This window comes from Siniperca chuatsi, linkage group LG18, assembly GCF_020085105.1.
Source record: "Siniperca chuatsi isolate FFG_IHB_CAS linkage group LG18, ASM2008510v1, whole genome shotgun sequence".
NCBI lineage: Eukaryota > Metazoa > Chordata > Actinopteri > Centrarchiformes > Sinipercidae > Siniperca > Siniperca chuatsi.
The window spans coordinates 15,274,232-15,301,822 of NC_058059.1; the positions used below are offsets into that span (position 1 = coordinate 15,274,232).

The 27,591-nt window shown below is 40.5% G+C and overlaps 1 protein-coding gene across 1 annotated transcript; it reads right to left on the minus strand.

The window, feature by feature from the left end:
- Positions 1-17,334: 17,334 nt before the first annotated feature.
- Positions 17,335-21,717, minus strand: nrarpa (NOTCH regulated ankyrin repeat protein a). Its single transcript, XM_044174105.1, has 2 exons — positions 20,181-21,717; positions 17,335-19,984 (listed from the first exon to the last, which is right to left on the minus strand). Exon 2 carries the CDS (start codon positions 19,480-19,482, stop codon positions 19,144-19,146), a length of 339 nt encoding a protein of 112 aa, XP_044030040.1. The 5' UTR covers positions 19,483-19,984; positions 20,181-21,717; the 3' UTR covers positions 17,335-19,143.
- Between the last annotated feature and the right edge of the window lie 5,874 nt (positions 21,718-27,591).

A 27,591-nucleotide genomic window follows, 5' to 3' on the forward strand; every position in this document is an offset into this window, starting at 1 on the left:
ATAATGTGCTTGTTACTGATCACTCTTTCACATCATGGCATTTATTTATTTGTTTTATTGATAAGTCCAATGTTCAAATGGTCAGCTGTTCAGGCTAGTCAAACGTTGAAGCAGAACTTTGCTCTTTTCACTTATTTGTGAAGGAGTGAGTACATGCGGGGACAGCACAGCACACATAAGTTATCGATCAGTGCCGTGTGTTGGCTGAGATACGACGTATAGGAAACAGTGAGGCAAGGAGATCATTCACAAAGTCTGCCTCAGTCCTCTCATTTCCCAAGACCCCTGCATTGCCATTCTCCATCCATCCACCGGATGCCCACAGACTTTCCCACCTGTCCTGGTCTGCTGTCATTTCAGATCCAGCCACTCCCTCCTGCCCTGCCATATCCCCTTTCCCGCTTTTTCCATCACGTGACCTTCGCCGCTCACATACTCACCTGCTTCCCATTTCCTCAATCAGCCTGGCAGTATTTTTACCATCCATCCACACTTTGCCTGATTGGCAATGATGCTTATGCCTTTGCTGTCCAGTGGGGCTTTGTTGGCATGGGAAACAGACGTTTACGTTGCCAAAGCAAGTGTGAAATTAAAAAAAGATGTACATAAACAGAAGAATTGTGCTATTAAAAATAATCTATACAGATAAAATAAAATAAGATTAAAAAACACAATAATAAAAAATGTAGACTTGCAGTTAAGAAATACAAATACAAAGAACTAGGTTATATAAACACTGCAGCATGTTGTTTTTTATTTATTTATGAATGTTCCCTCTCAGGTGGCTTGCCGCTAGGTGGTTTAATCTACCAGGCTTCATTCGGCCCGCCTCACCTCCACCTCTTTGCCCATTTTTGGATGAGGCGGAGTCAGGCACTGACTGGATGAGGGGATTATTCTTATACAGCCTATTCTTTGTAAATAAGGGCATGCCCTCAATGATTCCTCGAGATTAAATATATATTTTCTGGGATGGTGGGTGGACAATATTGTTGTGCCTGGAATGACCTTCTAGATAATCACTTTTGTCATTGAGTGAGATGAGAATTTGTTTAAACATCATTCTTGTTATCTTTGCAGGTATCACCCTATGTCTTGCAGTAGTTTTATAAGTCGTGAAATTTCTTTTGAGTGAATTCCAGACTAACCCCCGAGGCCACGGACTTCTCTCAACTCCTCAAACAGTCCAGTCGCTAGAAAAAATGTAGGCCTATCAATTGTACATTTCTGCAAACCACAGATATGTGCAATCTAACCCCAAACATAAGTAACATCATCATGTAGGTTAACATACTGAACATTTGTCTGTGAATGACTTTTTGGCAAACAAAAGAAATATAGTATCTGTCCATGCATAGCCCTTATAATATATAAAACATGAAATATTTCCTATTTTGGTGTAATAACAATGCTTTACAGGCGTTCTGTATTTTGTCATCCCCATCAAATGTGTAACGGAAGGGCTCACCACTTCAAAGCATGAAAATTATTGGGTTTTACTGTAATAGGGTCAGAAGAAAAGAAAAAAAATATATCTAAAGAACTAAAGATTTCTAAATTATTATTAACATTTTTACACATACAGCAGTGGGGTGTGTAGGACCCCAAACAATGGAGGAATAGAGCCAGTCTCAGCAAAACACAAGGAGTAGCCTGCATATTCTTTATTATTTTCTCTTAATATTATATTATATTCTTATATTAATAAATATATTCATATTATTATTGACCATTCATTTTATTGTCAATTTTATATTTTATATTTATGATTCTTGACCTGCAGTACTTTGCTTTATATTTCTTATATTTCTACTATGTTTTGCACCAAAATACCAAAGCAAATTCTTTGTATGTGTAAACCTACTTGGTTACTGATTCTGATTGGGCCTTTGTCATCTACATGTCCAGTGTTTTTCATTGACTGGGCTTAACCAGGAGGGGACGATATTGCTCTATTTACAGATTATTCACACGATCAGATAAATGCACACACATTTGTACAATAAAAGACACAAACAGTACACAACAGCACCTTCCTCATTCCTGTTTCATTAGCTCCTCTACTTCCATTTCAACTCTCTCCTCGCTGCTTATGTTTGTTTGTTTTTTTTTTACAGCAAATGCGTCATTTAATGCTGCAAAATCACCACATACCCTCACCACTACTTGCCCCCCCCCCTCTCTCTCTCGCTCTCCTGTGAAGGAGCCAGGCTTCCTGGTCATAGTTCCCAGAGTTCCCGGCTGCTGTCAGTAGAATGCTGGGAATATCCGGAGAGGAAGGGGAAGTGACATCACAGCGGTGACCTTCCGTACCAGGCCATATCACCTGGTGCTGGCTGGAGGAGAGCTACCAAACAAGCACAAACACACACACACACACACACACACACACACAGAAAACCAGAAGCACATTCACTGAGAAACCTTATTGACACACATAGGTTTGCTTTCCAGGAGACGAGAAAGAGACAGAGAAGAAAAATTGTGAGCAAGTTCCCATGAAGAGAGAGAGGAAGCGATAACTTCAAGTGGTCACGCAGAAAGACACGCTGAGCTGACCACATATTTGACAGGAAAATTCCCACCACACACACAAAATTCAGTCAGTCCCACAGTGTGCTGTGCAAGCCTGCTCCCTCAAAATGTTTTAATAAAATACAGAAAGACAACTTCTGATGAACTTGAATTACTTTCTAACAAGTTAGAAGAAGGTTTAAGAAAGTAAGAAAGGAGAGGAGATGTTTTTTTTAACTAATTCAAGACAATTAGAAAGATAAAATCCGACCTCCATCCTCCCCCACTGTCCATATGATGCTGAAGGCCTCCATATTGTCCACCATCCTGTAGTAACATGCTTCACCCTCAGCCAGGCCTTCATTCCGTTTGCTGTTACACCTGCTCAGTGTCCACATCCTGAAACCGCTTCTCGTGGGAGTTGGGGGTATGAAATGAATGAGTGTGTTGACATTTTTCTTTCTGGAGGAATTTTTTTGACCAAACACAAATAACCACAAAAAAAGAAAGATAAATTTATTAAGCAGAGTACTGTACTTAAGCACAGTTACTTGAATATTTCCATTTTATGCTACTTCTACATTTCAGAGGAATATATTGTACTTTTTACTCCACTACATTCATTTGACAGCTGTACTTACTCATTTCTTTTCACGACCCCTTGCAAAAAAAACAATGTCTGGTTCGGGCCATTTGTCACATTTCAGATATCCATGAGTTGTTAGCAGTTCTACCATAAGTGATTTCATCACTTAACTTCTTTGGTTTTATTTAAATAATCATTTATGGTAAACTTAGCCATTATTTCATAAGAAAAGTAAATAAAATAGAAAAATGTACACAAATTTGTGTAGCAGAACTTTTTTCTTTCCTTTCTTTCTTTCTTTTTTTTTCTTCTTTCCTCTCCCATTTATCATCTCACATGCCCTCAGATTTATCTTGTCATCCTTTAGAGGTAGCCGGACCACTAGGCTGGTAACCACTGGACTAAACTACCTAATGGTGTATAAAGTAGTTAAAACTAGCTCCAGCAACAACATTAAAATACTGCATCTGTATTAACAATCTAATAGTGTCATATGTAATATTCTGTCCTATGGGCCATTTTTCTGCCGACTACTTTGAGTAATTCTGAGTAATTCTTCCACCACTGCAAATAACGGAAATGAGAAATCCATCACCAACCCAAAAACAAAGTGAAACAGACCAATACACACAGGTTGCACACAGATGGGAGCTGGAGTTTGGAGAGTAGCTCAGAGGTTACATTCTCTGGGAGCAAAGGCTGGAAAACACATATACAAACCCACAGACTTGCACAAACACAGACATACCAAGATACACACACACACAGCAAATTATATATTGAAAGAACATGTGTCTCTGAAGAGCAGAATGGACCGAAGAAGACATGGGACAGGGGAGGTATGGACACAAGGAGAGAGGGGAGTAAATAGAGACCAAGAAAGAGGGATGGGAGAGGTAAAGAGAGAAAGAAAGAGAAGATGCAGAAGTCCCTTATTGCCAAATCAGGAAGAGAGGGAGGAGGGATGAGTAGCAATGGGGTGAGGAGAGAGGGAAAGGGAGAGACAGAGTGTGTGTGGTGGAGACGTCATTATGCAGGATGACAAAAGAAGAAGGGATTCTCTGGTCAGCTGCTGCTGCTGCTGTCACTGTCTATTGTCCAACCGACAGAGGACCCCCCCTCCACACACACACACACACACACACACACACACACCACACTCTCTCATCTTGTGTTGGACATCACTTTCTTTCCTTCTTCAAGTTCAACTCTGATTACATGGCCGACCAACTGGCGGCCCCCACCATTTAAAGACCCTGCCAACCCCCTCCCCTAAACCCCAGCTGTGTCATCTGAGTGTTTTCAGTAAGTCTGAGATCGAACAGATGTTTGCTCCAAAAAGACAGTCCAGAAAAATTTGCAAAGGAGTTCATGTGTGGAAAGAAAACACTCAAATACTTAAATATTGCTCAAGTAGAAGTAATATTGCTTGTGTTGGAAACTAGTAAAGTAAAAATACAAAAATATTTGCTTTAAAGACTGTAGCCTTTTCAGTGTGAATAAATCCTACCAAGTAATCTCTTTGCCTGTCAGTGCTGTGGTGGTCAGCAGCTGTCTCATAAGTAACATTATGAGGGACAAGAGATTCATATAAAATTTCAATGGAATATCCACCTGATTGTGTCAAAACAGCATAATGGAAAAAACAAGTATTTATTAGGAATACTTAATAAAGGGTTTATATGTTGCTACTCATTGCTTTACTAACACTTAGATGCACAGGTCATTGGAACCAACACTCTTTCATAAGTGGGTCAAAAATGACGCCTATTATAATAATAGTTTTTGTTTAAAAAAAAATATGCTAACTTCATAATTTAGTTTAAAAGCATTATTTAAAGTATCACTGTTTATTTGTCAACATTATCAACATTACTTTATATTAGAGTCTACCTCTCTTAAATTATGCAGTTTAGACACTAAGCTAGCTAAGCTACGTAGTCATGGAAACGGTTCATCCACATTTGCAGTGCTGGCAAGTTAATGTTAGATAGTAGCAGATAAAATGCATATGAAAAGTTAGGGTAATGATATAAAAACGTTTTTCTCTAAAATAGTAAAAGAGGTAGCTAATATAAAAAACTCGAATGGGGGGTAATAAAAAACTTGAGGAAAACCTGGAATGAAATACTTTCTGTCACACAAATATTGAACAAAAAAATTGCAACAACTGCAGACCCTATTGATTGTTAGAGTCATAAAAATATAACCCTTTAATAACTTACTAACATACCTGCATACATGGCATCTTAATAGAAAGTCATGAAAAAAGAGTCATGTGTCTCACTTTGTAAACCTCGCAACCCAAAAGTTGTTTAATTAAATGACATATTATTAGCTACAAATCATTAATAAATGACTAATTAACTATTAATAAAGCTGTTAGTTACACCTTATACACCCACTAGTAAGTGGTAGTCTGCCTAATCCTAACTCCACTTTAGTGAATGTAGTCACTGATTTAAGACCATTTAAAAAAAAACAAGTGCCTGAAAAAGCTGCTCAATTAAAGTAACGAGAGTGCTTGTAATTAGTTGTTTTCCACCCATTGAGAGCTTTTATTGTTTTTCATGAAGGATGTTTTATAAGAGGAGGCGATAAATTCAGCCAACTAATAGAAGCAGCTATGAATGAAGCTCCTTTCTTCCCTTTGTGTGTGTGGTGTGTATGTATGCGCCTCACGTAGTCGCCAAAGGTGCTGAGCTCTGCATTATCATTTATCTTCCTCCTTGGTGTTTCTTCAGGCACTGCGCAGTGGTGTTTCAGTGTGTATCATGTTGAGTAAGAATATTAGAATGTGTTGACATATTTGTGTGTATATACAGTCAGAGTGAGCTCATGAATGTGTAAACACAACTTTTCTGCGTGTCTTCATTTCTGCATTCAAGTCACTCCAGACAAAATGACCCTTGACAAACTGACCTCAAGAATATTCAACCCTCCACTGTCTCTGCACAGTGTGTGACACTCTGGCCCATTCTCCTTTGACTAGCCTCTCTTTGACACACACACTCACACACAGAGGGTATATGACCACTCGATGACACTCGCAGACAGGCAGACACAATAGAAGACCCAGCACATTCTTTTCCCCAGGTGGCATAAAAGACGCAGCCAGATCAGTGGCTTAATGGGCTCCAAACCAATGGCCGATGATCATTAACCCCCAACGAGTGTCAGTTTCTTATACCCTTAGCCAGACTATTGTGTGACCACTGTGTGCTCGTATCCAGACTATTGTGTGAGGGTTTTTTTCTGTCATGTGGAGCTGGTTAACTGCTGGACGAGGGGTCTAACTTAGGGCATGAGATGGTGACAGCATGTGTTGTCCTGACCTGAGAAAACTGTGGAAAACTGGCCCCTCAAAAAAGGTGTATGAAGTGACAGACAGTGGCGGAATGTAACATTTAATCAAGTCCTTGAGGACAGTTTGGAGGTACTTGTACTTTACTTACTTGGTTACTAGTTACTTCTCAGATTAAGATTGCACATATAAAACATATGAACATCTCATAAAATGATGCATTGTTAGATTCAGCTATGCAACAGTATATAAAATTGTTCAAATTTAGTTCCATGTTGAAAATATTAAAATGCTGCTTACACACATTAATGCATCAGCATTGATAATCCAATGATATATATGATAAATATAATAAAATTCTTTTTGATACTTTTTGACTTTGATGCTAATACTTATATGTACTTTTACTTAAGTATTCATTTGAAAATAGGACCTTTATTTATAATTTAGTATTTTTATATTGTGGTGTTGCTACTTTTACCTGAGTGAAAGATCTCAATACTTCTTCCACTACTGTTGTTGCTGAGTCGCTGTAACTTTGTCTTTAAGTTATGACTTTCTGGTTTGAAATGTCAGCAATTGAAAAAAAGTCATTTATCATAGCGTCAGACAATTAACATTTTCTTTAAGTTCAGAGTATGATGGTTTAAAAAAAAGCACCTCATCATCAGATTGTGGCCCTCAGACTAAGAAAACAACTTATTACCTCATCAACACAGAGGAAAGCAGTGTGGTGTGATCACAGCTACAGAGCAGTTCAGGCTTCTGCACCAGGACAGTTGCACACAGGGTTGAAGAACAGCACTTTAAAAACTTGGTTCCCCTGTAAAATATTAAACATTTTGGGTATTTGAATATTTGCAATGACATCACTCCTAAAAAAAACCCATTGAGTTTCTGCAGGATAATTATACCAACTACAATTTAAACATTATTAAGCATCACAATTTCATTTCCATCCCTGTACTCCATCCAATGTCTTTCTTCCCCTCTCTTCTTCCTCACTTCACCCCCCAACAGCTCTCAGATTCAGCAGGAGCTCACTCCATCCCTCTTTCTCCCCCAGGCCTCCACTCCAATTCCCTACAGCCGTGTGTGAGTGTGTGTGTGTGGACTGCTGGTGGTGGGAGGACAATGGGCAGTAAGGGGGCTGGCTGAATAGGACCATTGAGTCTGCTCAGCCAAACAGAAAAGCATCTTCCATCTCACTTCAAAACCCACAGTTTCACTCTGTACAACCAGGCCTTTATTCTCCATAATTTCACCCTGACACACATGTACACACATATGCGCGCACACACATATACATACATACATAAACATACGCATGCATACATATTTATAAATATATATGAACGCACTAATCATAAAAATAACAAGGGCAGACTGACTCTTGACAGTCTAAAACTGTGTCAAGTGTCAGTTTAGTTGTTCAGATGATAACGGTTCAATTTGTCATCACAACAGCTGAACCTGAAAGTTCACTTAGAAAAAATAGAACAGAATAGATGATAAATGTTGCATTAAAGCAAATTGTAAAGACAGTCTTTCAAAAGCCAGAAAGTCAACACAAAATGTTTGGATTTGTTATTTTTACTGGATTCTGGATATTTTGATTTGTAGAAATATTGTCTGTTATAGTGAGAGATGTGGCTGGTCATCCTGTAACTGCAATATACATGTATAGTTACATTTCCTACATTTTGGAGGGGATTTTTTCCTCTCAATATATTGAATGTCCTATTGTAGATCTATTCAGTTTTGTGCCTATATGTGCATTGCCCTTTGGCTTGTTAGCCATTTTGGCTGATGAAGACCTGGTAGAGTCAAACTGTTTCAGTCCAATAAAGTTTGGATGCTATTCAAGTCAGTGCATACTCTCTGCTTTTTCCATCCTTGAATTTGCTGTTCACCTGCACCTGACCTAAATATAGGATGGGATATGCACTCAATCACCCTCCTGCATTCTTTCAAAAGCCCACAGCTATAAAAAAAAAATTTAGCTAGTGCATATGGAGATTAATTTCCAAAGCCATCTAAGCCTCATTTTCTTTACTGTAATAGAAAAAATAGCTGCAACAGCTGTGTCATAATATGTGTTAACAACCTAATTCACTGTAAACCCGTTAACAAGAAGTATTATCATAAACAGCCTGTCAGACAAAGACAGCAGGCCTTGACAGAGAAAGTGCTGTCGCAGAGTGCAGTATCACCGACCGTTTTTGTCAGTGTTACGCTGAGCCATTTAAACTCCACCAAGCTCGTTAGCCTAGATCCAGCCCTGTGGCCAGCCTGCTCATTGTACATCCAGCACACTGAATCATTGTGTAGAAGGATAATCCATACAGGGTAATTGTTACACCCTATCATGCAACACATAGGGACAGCAGCATTTAGGTATGGACGGATGGGTGGGTCCATCCAAATGACACATGCAGCTAGATATGAAGTACTTAGAACTTGAAAATGATCTTAAATGCAAATGTGAGCAGAAGAGTTTCAACACATAAACTCAGTTTTGAAATTTCTAATTTAACAGCATTTGTGTCAAAATGGCATCACACACACACACACACACACTCAACACACACAGCACACTCTCCTAAGAGTCCAGCTGGGCTAGGTCATGACACAGTGTCCCCAATCACCCCGATCTATCTATCTATCTATCTATCTATCTATCTATCTATCTATCTATCTATCTATCTATCTATCTATCTATCTATCTATCTATCTATCTATCTATCTATCTATCTATCTATCTATCTATCTATCTATCTATCTATGCAAACAACACAGCCCCACCTGGCTTGCAGCAGGTCTGTGTGTTGGAATGGCATGACATCTAACACACACACACGCACATGGAGGAACAAAGGGTGCAGGCAGCAGGAGATGTGATGTTGGAGTTGTGTGCATGTGTGTGTCAGAGACGGGGGGGAAGGCTGGGTTGGGGGGGTTGAAGCTCCATATGGGCACCCCACCCCCTGTGTCCCCCCTCCCTCCCCCCTGCAAACAGGCAGATGTCAAATGGGACGTGCCTCCCTGACGGGGCACAGGGTCACACTGCACAGGGGTAAATAACAGAACAGGAGGGACAGAGAAATGCCTTCCTGCCAACACCCCCCATCCCCAAAACACACCAGAAGAGATGTATACACATGCTACCAGTAAAAAGCTGCTGACACAAACATGCCAACACACAGCCATGTGTACTGAATTACAATCAGTGTGACAAACTTCTAAAGTAGCATGTTAAACCCGACTTTTGATCAAATCGAGGCACTTCCAAATTGGTTTTCATGCAGAAGAAAAAAAAAAAAATATATATATATATATATATATATATATATATATATATATGAAAAAATATAAGGAATGTGAATAACATGTATTTACATCCCATTTGAGCCTCATCTGTTTATGCCACATCCATACCTGATCACTCTTCGGATAATGATTGTTTTGAAGTTTTTATCAAGTTCAGTAGTCATTTTATTTCATTGTTGTGTTTTGTATCAGTTTATATGTATTTTTATTCCTCTAACTATCCTTTTTACAATAAAAGTCCATCTAGGAACAAGCATCGCAAATTAGTTGAGGCCATAAATGCCATATTAAGTGGCATTAGTCAATACACTCCTAATATTTAAGTCTACCACCATTGATATAAATGGGGTGGACAAACTATTAGAAACACCTCTCATTACAGTTCAAACTACAGCCTCAAAAATGATCATGAAGAATCAACACCTCTCTGTTTCATTGAACATATATATTATAACTTTCATTAAGTTAGTATTTACTGCAGGGCTGTTGTATTAGATTGCATTATTTTTAGTTATGTGTACCTAATAATGAGTGTATTTAAATATAAATTACTCAACACCAAACAGTGATTGCTGTGTGTTTGTTCATGTCTCTGATGTGTCTATTTGACTAGGAAGGGAGATGCAACTCGACTCGAGGACAGGTGTCACTTGTATGTGTGTGGAGGTATGGGCAGCAGTCCTAAACAAAGCAGGGGAATGGACACGCACACACACACACACACACACACACACACACACACACACACACACACACACACACACACAGGCTGTTCTCAGTGTATTGAGCCCTGAATGGTTACGCCCGCAGGGCAGGAGTAAGGTTACTTTACATACTGCACTTACAGCTCCCTTTACCACTGGGGTATAAAATGGATTTGAATGAGAAAGAGGGGAACAGAGGGGTGGAAGGAGGGGGGAGAGGGGTTAGAAGGGGGAAGAGGGCCAGGGGACTCCCTTTGTGTAACAGGAGGTCTGCTGCTGCTCTGGCATGGCTATGGAGATGGAGGAGCGGGGTCATTCTCCCTGCTCTCCCTCCCTCTGTCCCTTTACTATAGGCTGACTGCTCTGTCTCTCCTCCTCATCCCACCCTCCCTCTATCCATCCCTTCCTCCCTATTAGCATAGCAGCTGCCTGATACATGGCGTAGGGTGGGGAATGGCCAGGTTTCTGTGTGCATATGTGTGTGTGAGGGTGTTTGTCGGAGGGAGGGATGTTAGGGGGGAGGATAGAGGGGGGTCCAGTCAATGGCGGTCCGTCTGGCTGGTCAATAGCAGCTAAAGCAGGCTAGACAAAGGAACCGGGAGGGAGGGGATGGGGTCGGGGTGTGTAAGGGAGATGGAGGGAGGAGGGAGGGGTGGAAGAATGAGGCAGTGAATGGAGCGCCTTGTCACTAGCGCTATGGAAAGAAGCACAGAATGAACTGGAAGAATGAAAGAAAAGTTCAAAAAGGAGCGAAGGGCAAGGAAAAGACCGGCCCGACCACCTGTCTCTCTCTCTCTCTCACTTTATTTCTTTTACTCCCCTTCTTACTCACAGGCAGACCTTGGGGAGGGGGTGTTCACTTGGTCGTGTTTAGTGACAGACATGTTTTTGTTTTCGGAGAGAAAATGTTGTATCAGCAGGACTTAAAGCTCACTGTCATCCACCAGCATCACTGACTCTGTGCTGATTTCACTACACATTGGTGCTGCGGTTTGATGATGATTTCGATGCTCCATTCTGTGACAAAAAAGTAACCAACATAGTGCAAGACTGTCAAAAAGGATTTCACACAGGATGAATCCACAGAAAATGTGCTAAGTTAGGAGATGAGACTGAGGGATGTGATTATGGACACCAGGAAGAGTAGTTGTTGCCAAGATAACAACTAAACAGGATCCAAATAAACAATAAACAATCTCCTATGTCTAACAATAGCACTTGTTAAATATAGACACCTGTCCTGATGGACTATGGACAGAGGAAAACTGAGCAAATCAGAGGGGAAACTCGTGTATGTCTCGTGTATACAAGATTATTAGGTGTTACATGTGGAACTCAGTCTCACTGTTTATCGCTCCCTGCGATTGCTGCAAGCAAGTATATGTAACCTTTGAATGAAGAAATAGAACATTAGATAAGTTGTTGTTTTTCATCTACACTCTTACTTTCTAAGGTATACTGATTGGCTAATGTTAGTGTTAGCTAACTATAGCTAGATAGTGTGCAGCCGATAATGCTGAGTCAGTTTGTTGACTTTTAGTCTTTTAAGTTATAGAGGTTTTATGCTTTTTCCACTCACTCTCACTCAGTTCACCTAAAGATGATGTCATTAGAGCAACTGACTCAAGAGAGTTGTTGGAAGTGTAAGAAAATTCAATGTGCCATTATCCTGTAACTGCAATTTGTGGCGTCAGTGGCTGCTGTTCAGCAAGTTTTACATATAGACTTGTTTTACGTTGAAATTGTTAGAACTTTTTGCAGTTAAGTTCATCCAACAGCCAATGACAATGCTGATGTCATGTAATTATAATTTAAAAGCTATAAGAACCAGCTGATTCTATCTATGATGAGCTGATAAACAGAGAATGTCAATTTGTTATGTGGACCCACAGAATACAAATTCATCAGGTAGACACAAACACAACTTCATATGAATGCTAATGCTGCTAATAACTGTTTACTAACAAGTTCACTATATCAACTTTATAAGGTGATTATTTGAAAGTATTGTCTTTTAAAATCAAAAATCAAGTAATGCAGGTTTAAATTTGGTTATATTCCAACATAGAACATTAATTTGGTAAATTACAGATTTCTGTCGCTAAAAATAAACTAATTACAGGTCTGTAAAATAACTTCACTGTTGTCGACCATGCAGTTAAAGCCTAAAAAAGTTTTTTCAGTATTAAATTGATCTAAATACCAAAACGACTTGGTAAAAATAATAATAAAAATAAATTTCTCATGATTCAGCAAAGTCTCAATCTTTGATATCATCTTATAAAAGAGTCAAGCACATTCAAAGTCTAAGAACATCTTTATGAACGATGCCTCAGGCGCACAGGTGTGAACGTTGTGGAAAATTCCCAGAACAGCTGTGAGCACTAAGTACATGCCAGGACTGCTGTCCTTCTGTTCATAGTTCATTAATTATTGTAAACATAATTAATGCACACCCACACAGGTATTTTCAATTACTCTGGTTGATTAGACCTCTAGTCAGTAGGAAGTTAGGTGGAGCTATGATGGGAAATAAATAACCAAATCACCAAACTCTATGTACTATTAAGAATGATAAGAACCTAAGATAAGAGGAGAGGGAAGGAAATGTCACTCAAGTGCAGTTTGCACACACAGTCTTGAGAAGAGCTCGAATCAGGTAACATAAGTGAAAACACCTGTGTGGCTGGACGATGGGTGTGTAGGGCTTTAACGCTTTAATCCCAAGTAACATCTAAGACACATTTTGGGAGATGTCAAGATTTGAAAGAAATACAGTTTAGGCGAAGTGACTTTGAGCAGCCATGGTTATAGTTATTAACCATTTCTAAAGTGTCCTTAGGAAAACACTAAATGGTGTATTCAAGTAGCAAATACAAAATCCTGCCACAAGGATAAATGAAGTCTTATTTTGCTTTACTTTGCATAGTCTCAAGAGGAAAAATAGTACTGTAAGTTAGTTTCACCTTAACAACCTGAGGTCATTTAAACATTATGGGTGTCATGTGGAGGGCAACATGAAGTAAAATCACAACCTATTGTGTAGCCTAATTCAAAATACTGGAAAGGCTGTTAAACAGTTCTCTAAGTTCCTCTTTACGTGGCTGTCATCACATCACAGGTTCCTGCAGCAACTCTAAAAGTTCCTCATATGTGTTCTATTCCTAAATGTAAAACAGATCTCATTCAAACAAGCCGTTTGTATTACATTATCACTTAAACAGATGGCAATCGTGTCAATACCGAGGCACTTTGAGGAAGTCATACACAGGGTCTCACAATCAAAGTTCCTCTCATTGTACACAAGTTGAACAGGAGCTGTTATAAAATGAGGAATTCAGTGTTGCAAAACCAATTAAATTGTGTTTTACACGTATCACAAGATGTTCAGTTAATCTTGTGTCTTACAGATCGAGTGTAACCCTTCAAATGAGGGGTGTAAGCATGGATATGAATATTTTATGAGCCACTGAACAATGGCCTTTTGAATGGAGATAGAAGATAATCACACAGATGCACTTGATTGCAGCTGCTGTAACATCAACAATATTTTACTCAATTTATCTGTGAAATACAAAAACAGCAAATACATACACAAATGCAGACCTGTAACCGGTTATATTTGCCACTGTGGTCTGTTCACTTTTTTAATAAAGTAATTTTGATGCAGTTTTCTGGACTTAATACGATTCCCCAGATAATTCTTCATCTGATTTTCCCTCACTGTCTTTTCTTCAAAATTCCTCCCAGAAATGCCTTGCGTTATCTGGCTCACTACAAAGCAGGCTGCTCAATGCACAGGCCAGACCAAGACGAGCGAGGGAAGCCAAGGCACATGAAGAACCTATTAGGGGGCCTAGCAGCCAGCAGCAACCCTGGGAGGCCAGCCAACTCAGTGTGTGAACAATAGAGAACCCAGCTCAACAAAAACATCCTGCAGAAGTGAGAGACTGGGAGGGAGAGAGGAAAGGACAAGCGAGCAGCAGGCCAGATAGCCCCTTTTCGGCCTGCCACGGTATCAAAACACAGAGGGGCTGGTGTTTAGAGGAGCTAACTTTGCTGGTGTTGAGTTTGACAAAGAAATGCATCAGTTCGGTGCGCTTGGTGTGGTCAGTGCAGAATGTTTGAGCTGAGGTCATAGATGGTTCAGCTGCAGCTCAGAAATCAAGTTTAACGGTTAACAATAGCACAAGCTTTTACCTGTCAGTGAAGACCAGATGTAAGATACTACTGCTTTTTTCACTTAGAATTTAAATTCGGATCATACAGAAATGAAACCTCTCAAACCACAACCGTTATTTCCACCACATTTGTAACACCCTCTTTACTCAAACATTTGCAGTTAACTGCAGGTCGACACCCAGTAAATGTTACAACATGAACAGGTCCTACATGTAGAAAGATGTATTGTCGTGTCGCTTTTCCCACGACCCTCCCACAGCTGTGCAATATCAGTTGCAACTCAGCATTTCCATGAAATGGGGAGAACATGAGTCAATCAGAGGTTTCACATCAAATAAACAGGTGCTGAGACTCAAAATGTAACCCATAGTATATTGTGCTTGTTTTACCTATGCTACAAGTACAGTGAAGAGGAGATAAAAAAAAAAGGACAAGAAGCCAAAACTCAGCTCTGCTGCACAGAAGATTATTGAAAATGACAAATTTTCTTCACTTAAAAATCACAGTACAAAATGCACACACTAACACGGTGTTTATTAACTGTTTATGGCTGCAAATTAATGTGTGTGTTCCAGTTTTTTGTCTCATGACCGGGCCAAATGAAGTGAGAGTGAGTGAGAGTTTAACCAAGCATTTTCAGGGCCATTTCATGCATCATCACAGCAGGCTAAGCACATATTTCACGAGAAAAAAAAAATCACTAAAATAGACATAAAAAATAACAAGTAGGAATATGTTTTGTTCCTGTCCAAAAAATCAGCTGATTGCAAATCAGTGAGTCTTTTTTAGGAGCAGAGTTACACAGCTCATGGGAAGGGGTTAGTAAACAAAGATAATTTGAGAAAAAGTGAAAGACATGCTCAAGTGAGAGGCAAAAGCAGGTTGTTAGCAGAGAGCTGAATTGTAGTGCAAAGCTTGGGCCTTAACCGAGCACAAGAGAGGAGTGTGTGTTGGAAAGTTTTTGAGTGTGTGGGGGTAACATAAAACCAGCTCTCCCACAACACACACAGGGGAGGGGACCCTTCTTTAAACTGAGCCTACCCACAATGCACTGGGCTCTTTTATCCTGGCACTGAAAGGATGAGGCCAGATGAATGACAAAAGGAGAGAATGGGGATCTGGGTTGGGCCCGGTTTGGAAGACAAGGAGGGAGAACAGAGAGAGAGGAGGGTGGGGGGGTGTTTCCCAAACCAACCTTTTCTATAATAAATGTGTTGGGGGGGCATGTAGCTTTTGCTTGGGACTTGAGGAAGAAATGTATGCATACACAGAGAATTTGAGTTTAATGATTTCTTTACTGGCTTGTACACAAATGTACAAAAATAATACAGCACTCATCTCCACATGACATCACGTCATCATCACAGTGTTACAAACGTTCAAAAATAAAAGAATACAAACAGAAATCAATAAATCAAACATGATGGAACATCTGCATCACTCATGAAAAATCAGCTGTTTCCTCTTGCTTGAAATGAAGCAAGACCAGAAACACAACTTGGTCCAAAGAAGTCAGCACTTTTTTCTTGTTTTTTTAAAAAATCATCTCACTCATGTACACCAATCCGGCGGCTGGCTCCTTACGTCATAAATGTTATGACCCTGGTAAGCCAAACAACCACACAACCGTGCAATTTTTAATCATGTTACAATGATCTTACCATCAAATGTATTATTCCCCTTTCAAAAAAAAAACAGGAAGACAGCACTTCAGAAAAGAAAGTGCCCCAAGATATCATCATCATCATCATCGTCGATATATATATATATCCATATGTATATATACATACACCCAATCACAGAGATACACGCATCTTTGTTTAAAAAAAAACATCATGTTTTTTTCCACAAAGTAACACACACATTAGGACATTATCACCTGGAGCATATATTTATACAATAGTATTTTGTTGTGTTTGTTTTTTTCTATTCAGAAAAAATTTAAATGTTGACACATAAAAGCCAACTTTTCAACAACAGTCATCAGTGCAATATTCAAACAAAAAAGAAAAAAAAAACATCAAGTTTAAGACAAGCGATGCATATTTCATTTGTTGCCTGATACCAATCTATACCTTGATGTAGTGGATCTATCGCTTCAGTTTCTTTGTGGTTGTTCCAGGTTTAAAATGGGAGGTTCTCAGTCTGGATGACTGTTTTAACACAGCGGCAAGGGGCCCTCACGAGAAGCACACAATCACACACACACACACACACACACACACACACACACACACACACACACACACACACACACACACACACACACACACACACACACACACACTCATCAGCTTCTCATGAGGTGAACCAGTGCTGCTGTGAAGCTTCTATACAACTGTGGGCCATTTGAGCAGTAGGCTTAAAAAAAAATTAACATCAACATTAACATTAACAAAAAAGAAACATACAAGCAGCATTGATACAAATGTTAGGGTGCCATGACTTTCAAAATGCAGCAGCCAAGTTTATGAAACCAAATTTTCTTTTTTTTTTCCTTTTTCCGTGACATCCTGCTATAGTCATGTGTTGTTGTTGTTTTTTAAATCTTCATCGTCCAACAGTATTAGGGTCCTGCTCAGTAGTAGTAACTATTCCAAAGCCTTGGCTCCTGCAGTTACCCCGTACAAACACTGGGGGCGCACAAGGCTCCGCATTTTTGTGCAATAAAACTCCCTGCATTTATAAGTCATGCGATACAATTCCATTTTTTGTATGACTGAAAAAATATAGAAAATAAAAACGACCATACAGCCTGATAAAGACACAGAGAGAGAAAGACTGAGCAAAGTGGAGGTTTATAGGGAAAACATGCAACAATGGCAGTGTGTGTGTGTGTGTGTGTGTGTGCGTGTGTGTGTGTGAGTGAGAGAGAGAGAGAGAGACAGAGAGAGAGACAGAGAGAGAGAACCACAGACTCCCTTGCAGAAAGGCAAAACGATGCTTTGCTTGTCAGAATTGGTTTGGTTGTAGTGTAGAATAAACTGTCCCGACTGAGGATGCAGGAAATGGGTTCATTGCATCTTCTGTATTGAAGTCCATCATGTCTGTTAGGCTACATAGCGGGAAAAAAACATACTGGCATGCGGATGATCACAGACAAATTGTGAATCTCTTCAGACTCCAAACAACGTGGCAGAGTGGTGAGAGAGCTGAACAACTTGAGAATACTTTATAGTCGAGGTAGCTGGCAAAAGGAAACCAAACAAAGTCATTTTAATGGGAGGGAGGGAGGGAGAGGGAGAGAAAGTCCTCTTGGGGGTCAACAGGCCATAGAGGGGTGTCTCGGGTGGTGGTGGGTGGATGGATGGGGGGGGGTGGCAGGTCTACCTCCACACGGGACAGTTTATACTACGAGTCTGAAGCAGCTTGAGTCACCCTAGATATTTTTACACTTAGATTTGTTTTAAGAAGAACCACAACATATTTAAAAATGCATCTTCTCAATGTACCTTCATAAATAAAATTTTAAAAAACCCAGCCTGCTTTCACAGTGATGACTAGGATGTTAATAAAATACTGAAAGGAGATTATAAAGTGAATTCCAAATGCGACTTTTTTTTTGATACAAAGCGAAAGCAGCGGTTTGTTTTAATAACACAATGACCACTGGCAAAGTGGTCGCACTGGCCTGAACAGTTGGACGCCAGCATGGCAAGATCTGTAGGCAGAGCGCATTCAGCTACTGTCTCTTCTTTTCTTTTAAAAACAGAAACAAAGTAAAGCTATTGTGTACAGTACTTCACAACAATGATGGAATCAGTTGTTGTTACATAATGATTACACATCTGAAAGCGTGTTGGATAGCCATAATGCCGGTCTTTGAGTAGTAAAAAAAAAACAAGATCAATGAATCTATTAAAGAAAACAGACCTCTGGAAACCAACAGAGGGCAACCCTTCTTCTCTTGTTCATGTGTCTTCCCTTTCAGATATTCCAGCATGCAGCCATATAGCATCAAGTGTCGAGTTTCAGATAAAATAACTTAAAAAGGGTTTAAACAAGTGAACAATGAGGAGCGACAGGTCAAATCTGCGCCCCCACAAAGAAACTATTCAACTGTACTGGGGATGGGAGGTCAGGGAGAGGGGTGGAAACTGGGCCATCTGCACTCTGGAGTCCAAACACACACATGTGATACACAGACACTGGCTTCTTTTATAGTGGACGACAAGATCTAATATACACATTCAAGAGGAAAGCTTTAGTACCAACAAACTCACCAAAAAGGCGTTTCTTTTGTTAAAGATTCGTGTTGAAGCGCTGTGTATGAACCATGCGGTGCTTCACTCTGGAGTGCACAGAGAGCCCCGTTTGGTTTACAATGAGGGAAGATTATTGTGCAGGACTATTTTTATTTCCTTTTTTATATAATTTGGCACAACTATGTAGATAATGGCAGTTGTTTGTTTTTTTTTGCTTTTACAAGAGCCTGTATGGCTTTCCCATGTGTTGCAGTTTTATTTTCCACTTGTTGTTTTGTTATTTTTTATTTTCTTATTTTACCTGACAGCAGAGACAGATCACCGGGCGCCAGAGGAGTACTTGGCCTTGGTGATGAGGTATAGCACAATGTCTTGGTGGCCCCCGAAGGCGGCGATGTGTAAAGCGCTCCACCCTTCCCTGTTGGCCAGCCGGATATCTGCACCAAACTTCACCAGCAGTTTTACCAGCTCCAGGTTGCCGTCAATGACGGACTGGTGGAGGGCCGTCTGTCCTTCTGGCCCGAAGGAGTTGACGTTGAACTCGCAGTTTGTCATGTTCTGCAGCAACGAGTGCAGCTCCTTGGTGTTGCCCTTCTTCACCGCCTCCTGGAAAACCCTCTGCGGCGCGGAGCAAGTCGACACATCCGCCTGGCTCATGGTTGCAGCTCGCTGGAGGGTGGGGAACCAGTAATCCTGCCTGGGCTCTAAAGCTGATAATAATCGTCTTCTCCCTGTTGAGCGTCTCTGGTCTGGTGACAATGCCACAGTTACACTGGATTATAACCAGTTATTAAGGCACATTAAAGTACTAAAACAGAAAAAAGAGCACTGTATATATCCCAAAAAGGACAAGAGAGGAAATGACACACTTGGTGTGCAAAAATGTTAATATTTGAGAGATCCTAAAATCCCTAAAACATAAAAGGGTGCTCTCAAGCGATCCAGGGCTAGTCTCTAGATGTAGTTCCCCCTCTGTAGCAGCAGCAGGTAGCCTATAGCAGGGGATGGAGAAGAGGGACACCTCCGACTTCACTTGGGGAAATTGGAAGTATGACCACTATCTCCACAGGGCAGCCTCCGCAGGTTTTCCTTGAACGGTCCGACCTGTTTCCTGGCTACACGTCCTGGCTATGTGTCGCTGCTCATGTGGCCAGGGTGTCTGGGAAAGACAAAAAAGACAAAAGAAGTCCACATGAATCCCGATTCCTCACCAACAGACTGCGAGAGAGACCCCGCATTCCGCCACATCCAAGAGTGAGAGGGGACACCTCCGTGCGTTTACGCACGGATACACTGCTTGATTTTTCCCACTTAACATGTCTGGAAATGTAATCCGCTGCAGATTTGTGACTTACCTTTGACAGATGGACGGGTCCGTTGCGACGAAAACGATACAAATCCACAGTGTGGCCCGGTCTGTGTCCTCTGCGCGGTCCGTGTGAGTCTCTGCCCTGCGCTGCGCTCTGGGGGAATATTTTACGCGTCCTCTATTTGCATGACAAAACCATCCCAAAGAATCAACTGTGGAGGAATGGGCGGAAACCCGGGGAGGTTATAGGCTGCCGGCTCGGTTAGGGGGAGGGATCAAGGCCCTGTGAAACTGCAGGGAGGGGGCGTGGTCTTCCGAGGGGGGAGCCAAATGTTGCTGCAGAAATATTAAACAAGTCGCCAGCAGCAACACGGTGAGCTCTATATCCGATCTTCTGTAGCCGACCCCAGGAAGCCAACTGAAAGCCAGAGGTATGATGCTGCCAGACCTGTAAACTGCTGAGAAAGCGGGCGCGTTGTAAAGGATCATCAGCTGGATTAACATCAATAGGAACTTGAAACAAAATGTCAATCAAGCTTCTCCACGTCTCATTGACAGCGATGTAAATGACTAAAGAGCATCAGAGACGCAAAGCAAAAGGTCTACTAAAAAACAAAATCAAACATCCAAAAAAAATAATCCCACACCCATGTGATAATTTTCCGCAACATAAAAATGTGACATCAGGCCTATATGCTGTTTTATTTTGACTCTAAAAACAGGTGAACTTTTATGAAATAGCAGTCTTATTATCTCACCTCAATCGCTCCCGATCTAACTTCTTAAAAGGAACAAAATCTCATCGCCGGCTAGTGGACTACATATAATATTAGTGAAAATAGTTAATTAATATATGTTTTTTTTTCAAGTAAAGATAGTGGACCATTGACACCCTTTCATGTTAAATGGGGGGAGAAAAAGGTGCTGATAATAATGTACTATCCAGGAGAGGGTGGGTTTACAGCTATTTAATGCTGTTGGAGCAATATAACTTTGTCTGCAGTGTGACCCTGAAACGAATGACTGACCAGTGAACAGCTCAGTTAATTTTTGCACGAATATGAAATAAAAATGAAGAAAATGTTGGGTCCAGTATGTGCCCTTGTGGGTAAATGCTATTTCAGACTCAGAGGCTGTTGCATTTACAGTTAAAAGCAGGACATACAAAGGAGTTTTGTTCTCCAAGGCTGAAGGGAGACATTTAAATGTAGTTTTAACAGCGACTGTCTCAAGTGTGAATGCATCTTTTCACAACTAAAAAATCTAAAACCTCACAGAGCCCGTGTGTTCGCTCAAGACAGTGATCACCTCCGAACCAAATGGGGAGGACAGTAAAATACAAAGCCCAAACGGTCGTATAACAACAGCTTTGAGGAGGAGATTATTGGTGGCTGTTTAAATCATAAACTGCGGATATATTCCAGTTGTTTTGAAATGACTATAGACTGTGCGACTTCAAATAACAAAAGCCCTGCGCTACTTCCTTTTTGCAAGTGAAAAGAGGTGACGCTGTGCGCAGATTGACACGCCGCTCAGATCCCCCCTCTACCGTGGGAACTGGGTGCCTGTGTGTGTGTGTGTGTGTGTGTGTGTGTGTGTGTGTGTGTGTGTGTGTGTGTGTGTGTGAGTGAGAGAGTGAGAGAGAGAGAGAGAGAGAGAGAGAGAGAGAGAGAGAGAGAGAGAGAGAGAGAGAGAGAGAGAGAGAGAGAGAGAGAGAGAGAGAGAGAGAGAGAGAGAGAATAGGTATTGATAGATAGAAACACAGTTTGACAGAAAGAATGCATGTGAAAGTGACAGAGCAGGATACATAGATATATTGAGGGAAAGAGAGAGAGAAAAATGTGGAAACCACAGCAGGTATCTCGGCCTCTCTCGGGCCGTTTGCAGGGTTTGGCTGCATTCATCTCATCTGTGTAACACTTTCTTCACCGCTCTCCGCTCTGATGGTTGGGTGGCTTTCACACTGTCCTCTTTTTCTCACACTCTGAAGTGTACATTTGGCGCACGTCTATGGCTGCATCTGTGTACATGAGCGTGTGATTGTGCATCAGGCAGCAACGGAGATCCCACACATGAAGGTCTCAACCTATTTTATTGAATCTGAAAAAAAAATCATTGTTAATATGACTGAAAACATGACTATATTTTAAGATATAGCAAGGTTCATTATTTCCTATATAGGCACATTTGGAGTGCATTATATTTATCATGAAAGGTGTTTGTTTCGTAAGACTGGCTGGCAGGTGTCAAGTGAATTGTGAAATTTAATTGAAACATAAGTGAAACACAAAGTAAACCGTTCAACCGCAGCTCTAAATAAAGCTCAAGCTGGTTCAGTAAACCTCAGCTAACCCCTTGAGACAGTATCTACCTCCATGTTATGTTACTACAGAAACTAACTTAAACGACTACCAAAAAAAGGATGTAATATACAGTATGTAGTAATCACTTATTTTTGGTGGTCACTGTGATGAAGCCTGCAAAGTGTCCCAGTAGGCCTATAGAAAATAACATTTGCAGCAGAAGTGCCACTTCATGGCAATTGTCATCTCGTCCATTATTTTTCTATATAGGAACCCTTCATCACACATTGTCACTCTTATCAAATTCATCCATGATTTTGTTTTTAAGTAAATCGAACTGAATTGCTTGGGTTCATTATTTTCTATAACAGGACGCCTTGTGGTGCATTATTATGGTTTTAAAGTTTGGAGCCCCTTTGAGGCAAATTTGTGATTTTGGGCTACATAGATCAAACTAACTTGACCTTAATCTATGGAAAGGTTCGTCCACAGTGGTACACACTGGTAATGTAACAGTCGTGTTGCCATGGTTACCTGCAAGTTACCATACCAAGCATGCTGATCTAGAACCGTGGTTTAACTGTTGGTTTAACTGTTTAACTGTTTAAAGGTGTCCCAGTATACAGTGAAATATAACCTGCCAGCCAATCATAAATGAGTATTTCTGTTGGTCACTATCTTAGGTGTTTGTCATAGATTTGTTGAAATGTATATGTTTGACTTTATGACCCTCTCAAGTGAGAATAAAGGATGAACAATAGGCCAAACTGTGGGAGTGGGAGACTGTGATTCATCTGTTTTGGACACTTTCAGGTGCATCTACAGGTGACTGGTTGTGTTTCCTGTTTGTTCCTCTGTGGCTCTGAGTCATTGATAGAAATGTGATGAATAGCGAACAAAGACCTTTTCAAGAAGGCTACAGTACCAGATGTGTGTTCTTCTCAACAGTCTTCATATGACACAGCATTGACCTGCATGGGCTTTGTGTTTGTAGTTCAAAACTCTCATAGCACATTGGCAGGGAATGTATAAAGGTTATCGGGTTCCTTTTTCAGATTTGATATTTTTAGGATCATTATAAGTTTTTATGTTTGTTATGTACGTGTTTTTTCTTAGGGTTACTGAATGATGCAGAACATCTTCTGGAAAATCAAGAACATCTGTCCGCTATCAGAGCTTTGGCTGCAGTGCTTCTGGACACTTGGAAAACATTTGCACAGACCGCAGGAGCCAAAAGTTTCTCCGATTGGATGAGTTTCTCCCCCAAACTCTTTGGCATTTGCTCTCCTCTCTCTGCCCCCCACCACTTCGCTCCTGAGTCTTTCTTGATAATGTGCATCTGGGAAGCAGCCAAAACCAGATACAATCATGAGGCTGTTGTGTAGCTATAGCTACTTCAAGCAGAGATGAAATAGTTATTATTATTATTTTACAATCTCTGAATTTCACTTTGACAGGCCAGACTATTAACACAGTTGTGTAAAGGCTAAAACTCAGTTTACAACGACCAACAGACGCATTCCATGCGTGCTTAAAAGCGCACGCCAATCACAATCATAATTTGCAATAACCGATCTCCAAAAATATTTTAGTCACCCTTTAGTGAGGATAATCAGGTTTTGTGCAGTTAGCCTGAAGGGTCGCCTTGGCCCAGAGGCTGCGCGAGTTCAATTCTCCACAAACTCCTAAATGGAAACTGGTCACACAAAGACAATACGAGTCTGTTCTGGTTCTATTTTTTGCAGCCATATCTCTTTTCTATTGCTGTGTGTTGATAAAAAAAAGACATGTGGGTTTTTTTTTCCAGCGACACAGAAAGAACCCAGAGTCGCACAGTGTCTTGTAAAAGGTAAAAGGACCGCCGGACAGATCGAGGCAGATCGGTGCGCTGTGCCGAGCTTTGGCGCCGAGACCCGGGGCAGCCGGGGCCAGACAAGACGGGAGGAGCCTCTCCCGTCCCGTATCTTTGCGCGCATGCATGTCGCTGAAGGAGAGTCCAGATAGGAACACTCACACACTGGGATATAAGAAGGAACATTCTTTAAAAACTGCCATTTAAAATTAATTTTTTTCTTCATCATAACGCTTTGGCAATATTGTTCTTTTACATTCATGCCAGAAATCATGTTGAACTCACCGTGTGTATGTGTGTGTGAGTGAGAGAGATGGAGAGAGAGAGAGTGACGTTTTACCAGGAGGGCGGGCCTTCTGAATCCAATTCATTCCGGGCACCACGTGTCCTCAGAGCGTGGGAAAGAGGCGAGCTTTTCTTCCCAGCAAAGAAAGAGCAAGGATCAAATAACACGGCGCTGCAGCAGAAAGCTCGCGCTCTGCGCAGAGGCAGAGGCTGCGACCACCCGGACAAGGACGGGACAAGACACACAGAGAGGGGCTTATTTGGGAGCTAGGGTGTCGACTTCATTCATAGCAATAAACTACTCAGGGTAGATTAATGTTACTGTAGTTATTATACTGTAAAGTCTGCTTTAAAAAAAAAGCGGACGGCAACATGCCAAGATTTTTTGTATTCCAGGATGTATGTTTGAGAAGAAGTACGTCATCGTATATGAAACTATAAGGACCAACTACAAAAGTAGGCGTCTCGTTCAACCCTCATTTTGCGAATACAGAGATATTTTTTCCTATGATGTAACGTCCCGCAGACAAGAATTAGGCCAGTCTCCCCTCCAGATTGATCTAAACGGCCACCTTCTGCTGGCAAGCTCAGTCATGTATCCAGTTTGTCATCAACCCGAAAGTCTAATTTGAAATAATTTAATATAGAGATGGGAATCTGTTTCCCTTATCTAAATGCAGGATTGAATGAATAAATGAAACTGAAATGAAAATGTTTATCATCCCCAAGCAGACATTTTCTTTGTCTTTTTAATTCTTTAAAACACATAATGAAGACCCTAGCCTGGTTCAGACCTGTGAGTCACTGCCCACATCTCAAATTTTCTCTTAGCAATTCAAATACGAACAAAAATGAAAGAACAATTCAGTCTTTTTATTAGGCTAGGAAGATTTTGGAGAACATTTAGGGGAAATATGCTTATTTGCTTTCTTCCTGAGAGTTAGATGAGAAGATCAAGACCACTCTCATAATTGTAACTTTATGCTAAGCTACAGCCAGCAGCTGGTTAGCTTATATTAGCACAAAGACTGGAAACAGGGAGAAACAGCTAGCCTGAAACAGCTAGCCTCTATCCAATGGTAACAAAATCCACCTACCAGCACCTCAAAGCTCACTAATTAACACATTATATCTAGTTTGTTTAATTCATACAAAAACTGAACCAGCCTAGCTGTTACCCCCTCATTCCAGTCTTTGTGCTAAGCTAACCCCCTGCTGGCTCCAGCTACAATAAATAATAATAAACATATCATATCATCACAGGATGCACTGCTTGAGAGCTTGTAAGTCATGTCTAAGACAGTAATCCACACGACCTCTTTTGTCCAAGACAGTTTCTTGTTGTGGTGGTAGCCTAGATGTTAGATTTACCTAGGACATAGGAGGAGCAGGTTCACCTAGCACTCACAACAATGAACAGTCAACTTCACATTCATGCCCACTTTTGTAACATTCTTCAGAGGTGACACAACTTATAATGTTCTTACAGATAACTGCATTAATGGATGGTGTAACATTAATTACTGCAACAAAAGCCCTAAGCCTACATTTTGAAATACCTTTAACATTATGCAATTGCTAATATGCTGTTATATTACTTACATGCAGGGGTCATGACCTGCCATTTAAGCATGTGATGTTGAAAATTGTCCACTTCTTCCAAATTATTTCTTTTAAACATCTCTAAAACATATGAAAAGGAAGTTGATAGAGAGAGGACTGATTTGGGACATTTGGTTAGATAAAGTCATTTTTATTTCCACTATTTGTTTTAATAAAGGTTAGCTCAGCTCCTTGCAAACCGACTGCTTGTGAAGTTAGAGATCCAAGAATTTCAGCTTACAAATATTAAAGGGTCAGTTCACACCAAAATCAAAAATTCATATTTTTCCTCTTACCTGTAGTGCTATTTATCCATCTAGATTGTTTTGGTGTGAGTTGCCAAGTTTTGGAGATATCGGCTGTAGAGATGTCTGCATTTTTTTTTAATATAATGGGACTATATGGCACTTGGCTTGTGGTGCTAAAAGCACCAAAAAAAAAAAATTTTTAAAAACTCAACAGCAATGTCTCTTTCCAGAAATCATGACCCAGTTACTCAAGATAATCCACAGCTCTGTTGTGAGCAGTTACATGTAGGAACTATTTTCTTTCTACCGACCGTTCCTACATGAAACTGATATCTCTAAAACTCGACAACTCACACCAAAACAATCTAGATGGATAAATAGCACTACGGGTAAGAGGGAAAATATGAATTTTTGATTTTGGGGTGAACTGTTTCTTTAAACACTTTACATCTGTATCTGGTTATCCATGATACCATGATACGATAATTAGGTTATAGTGTGCATGTGGTGGCGAAATGCTTTCACTGAAAGGTTCAAAAAGAAGCATCAGCTTTAGTCTCTGACTTCCTCCTGCAGCTGCTGTGATTCAAACACTCACTGAAACACAGTTACCTCAGTGTTTCACAGTATGACCTGTCTTTGTGGCTTTTTTGATGCAAGTTAAGTGATCAATTAAATAAAGTGCACATCTGGCTATGGTTAGGGTTTCTTAGATTTTATGACTGTAAAACTCAGCACTTCCAATGTAGTCTCAACCAAATGCAGACTATGTACTTCTCCAGAAAACACCAGAAAATCTTTAATTGTAGAATTTTCCTCATTAGATGTCTTAAAACCCTTTTGGGCAATCTCCTTTTCTGCAACCACACAAGTGGAATTTGTGAACAGAGAAGAGGAGAAAGAAAGAGAAAGAAAGAAAGAAAGGTATGAGAAAATATGAAGGGATTCAGGCGGTGTATGTGTTGGGTTACTCTGTGACCTGTCTGCTTTTCAGCCCCGGGGCAGGAAACCCCCACACTGTTAGTGTTACACCTGACAGACATCAGTGAAGCTTAGATGATCTCATCAATCTGTCCACCCTTAGTCCTTTACCATCTGTGAATTCTGAAACAAAGAATACAAATACCGGCAGACAGACAGAAATGATTATAACTTCTCACAGATAAA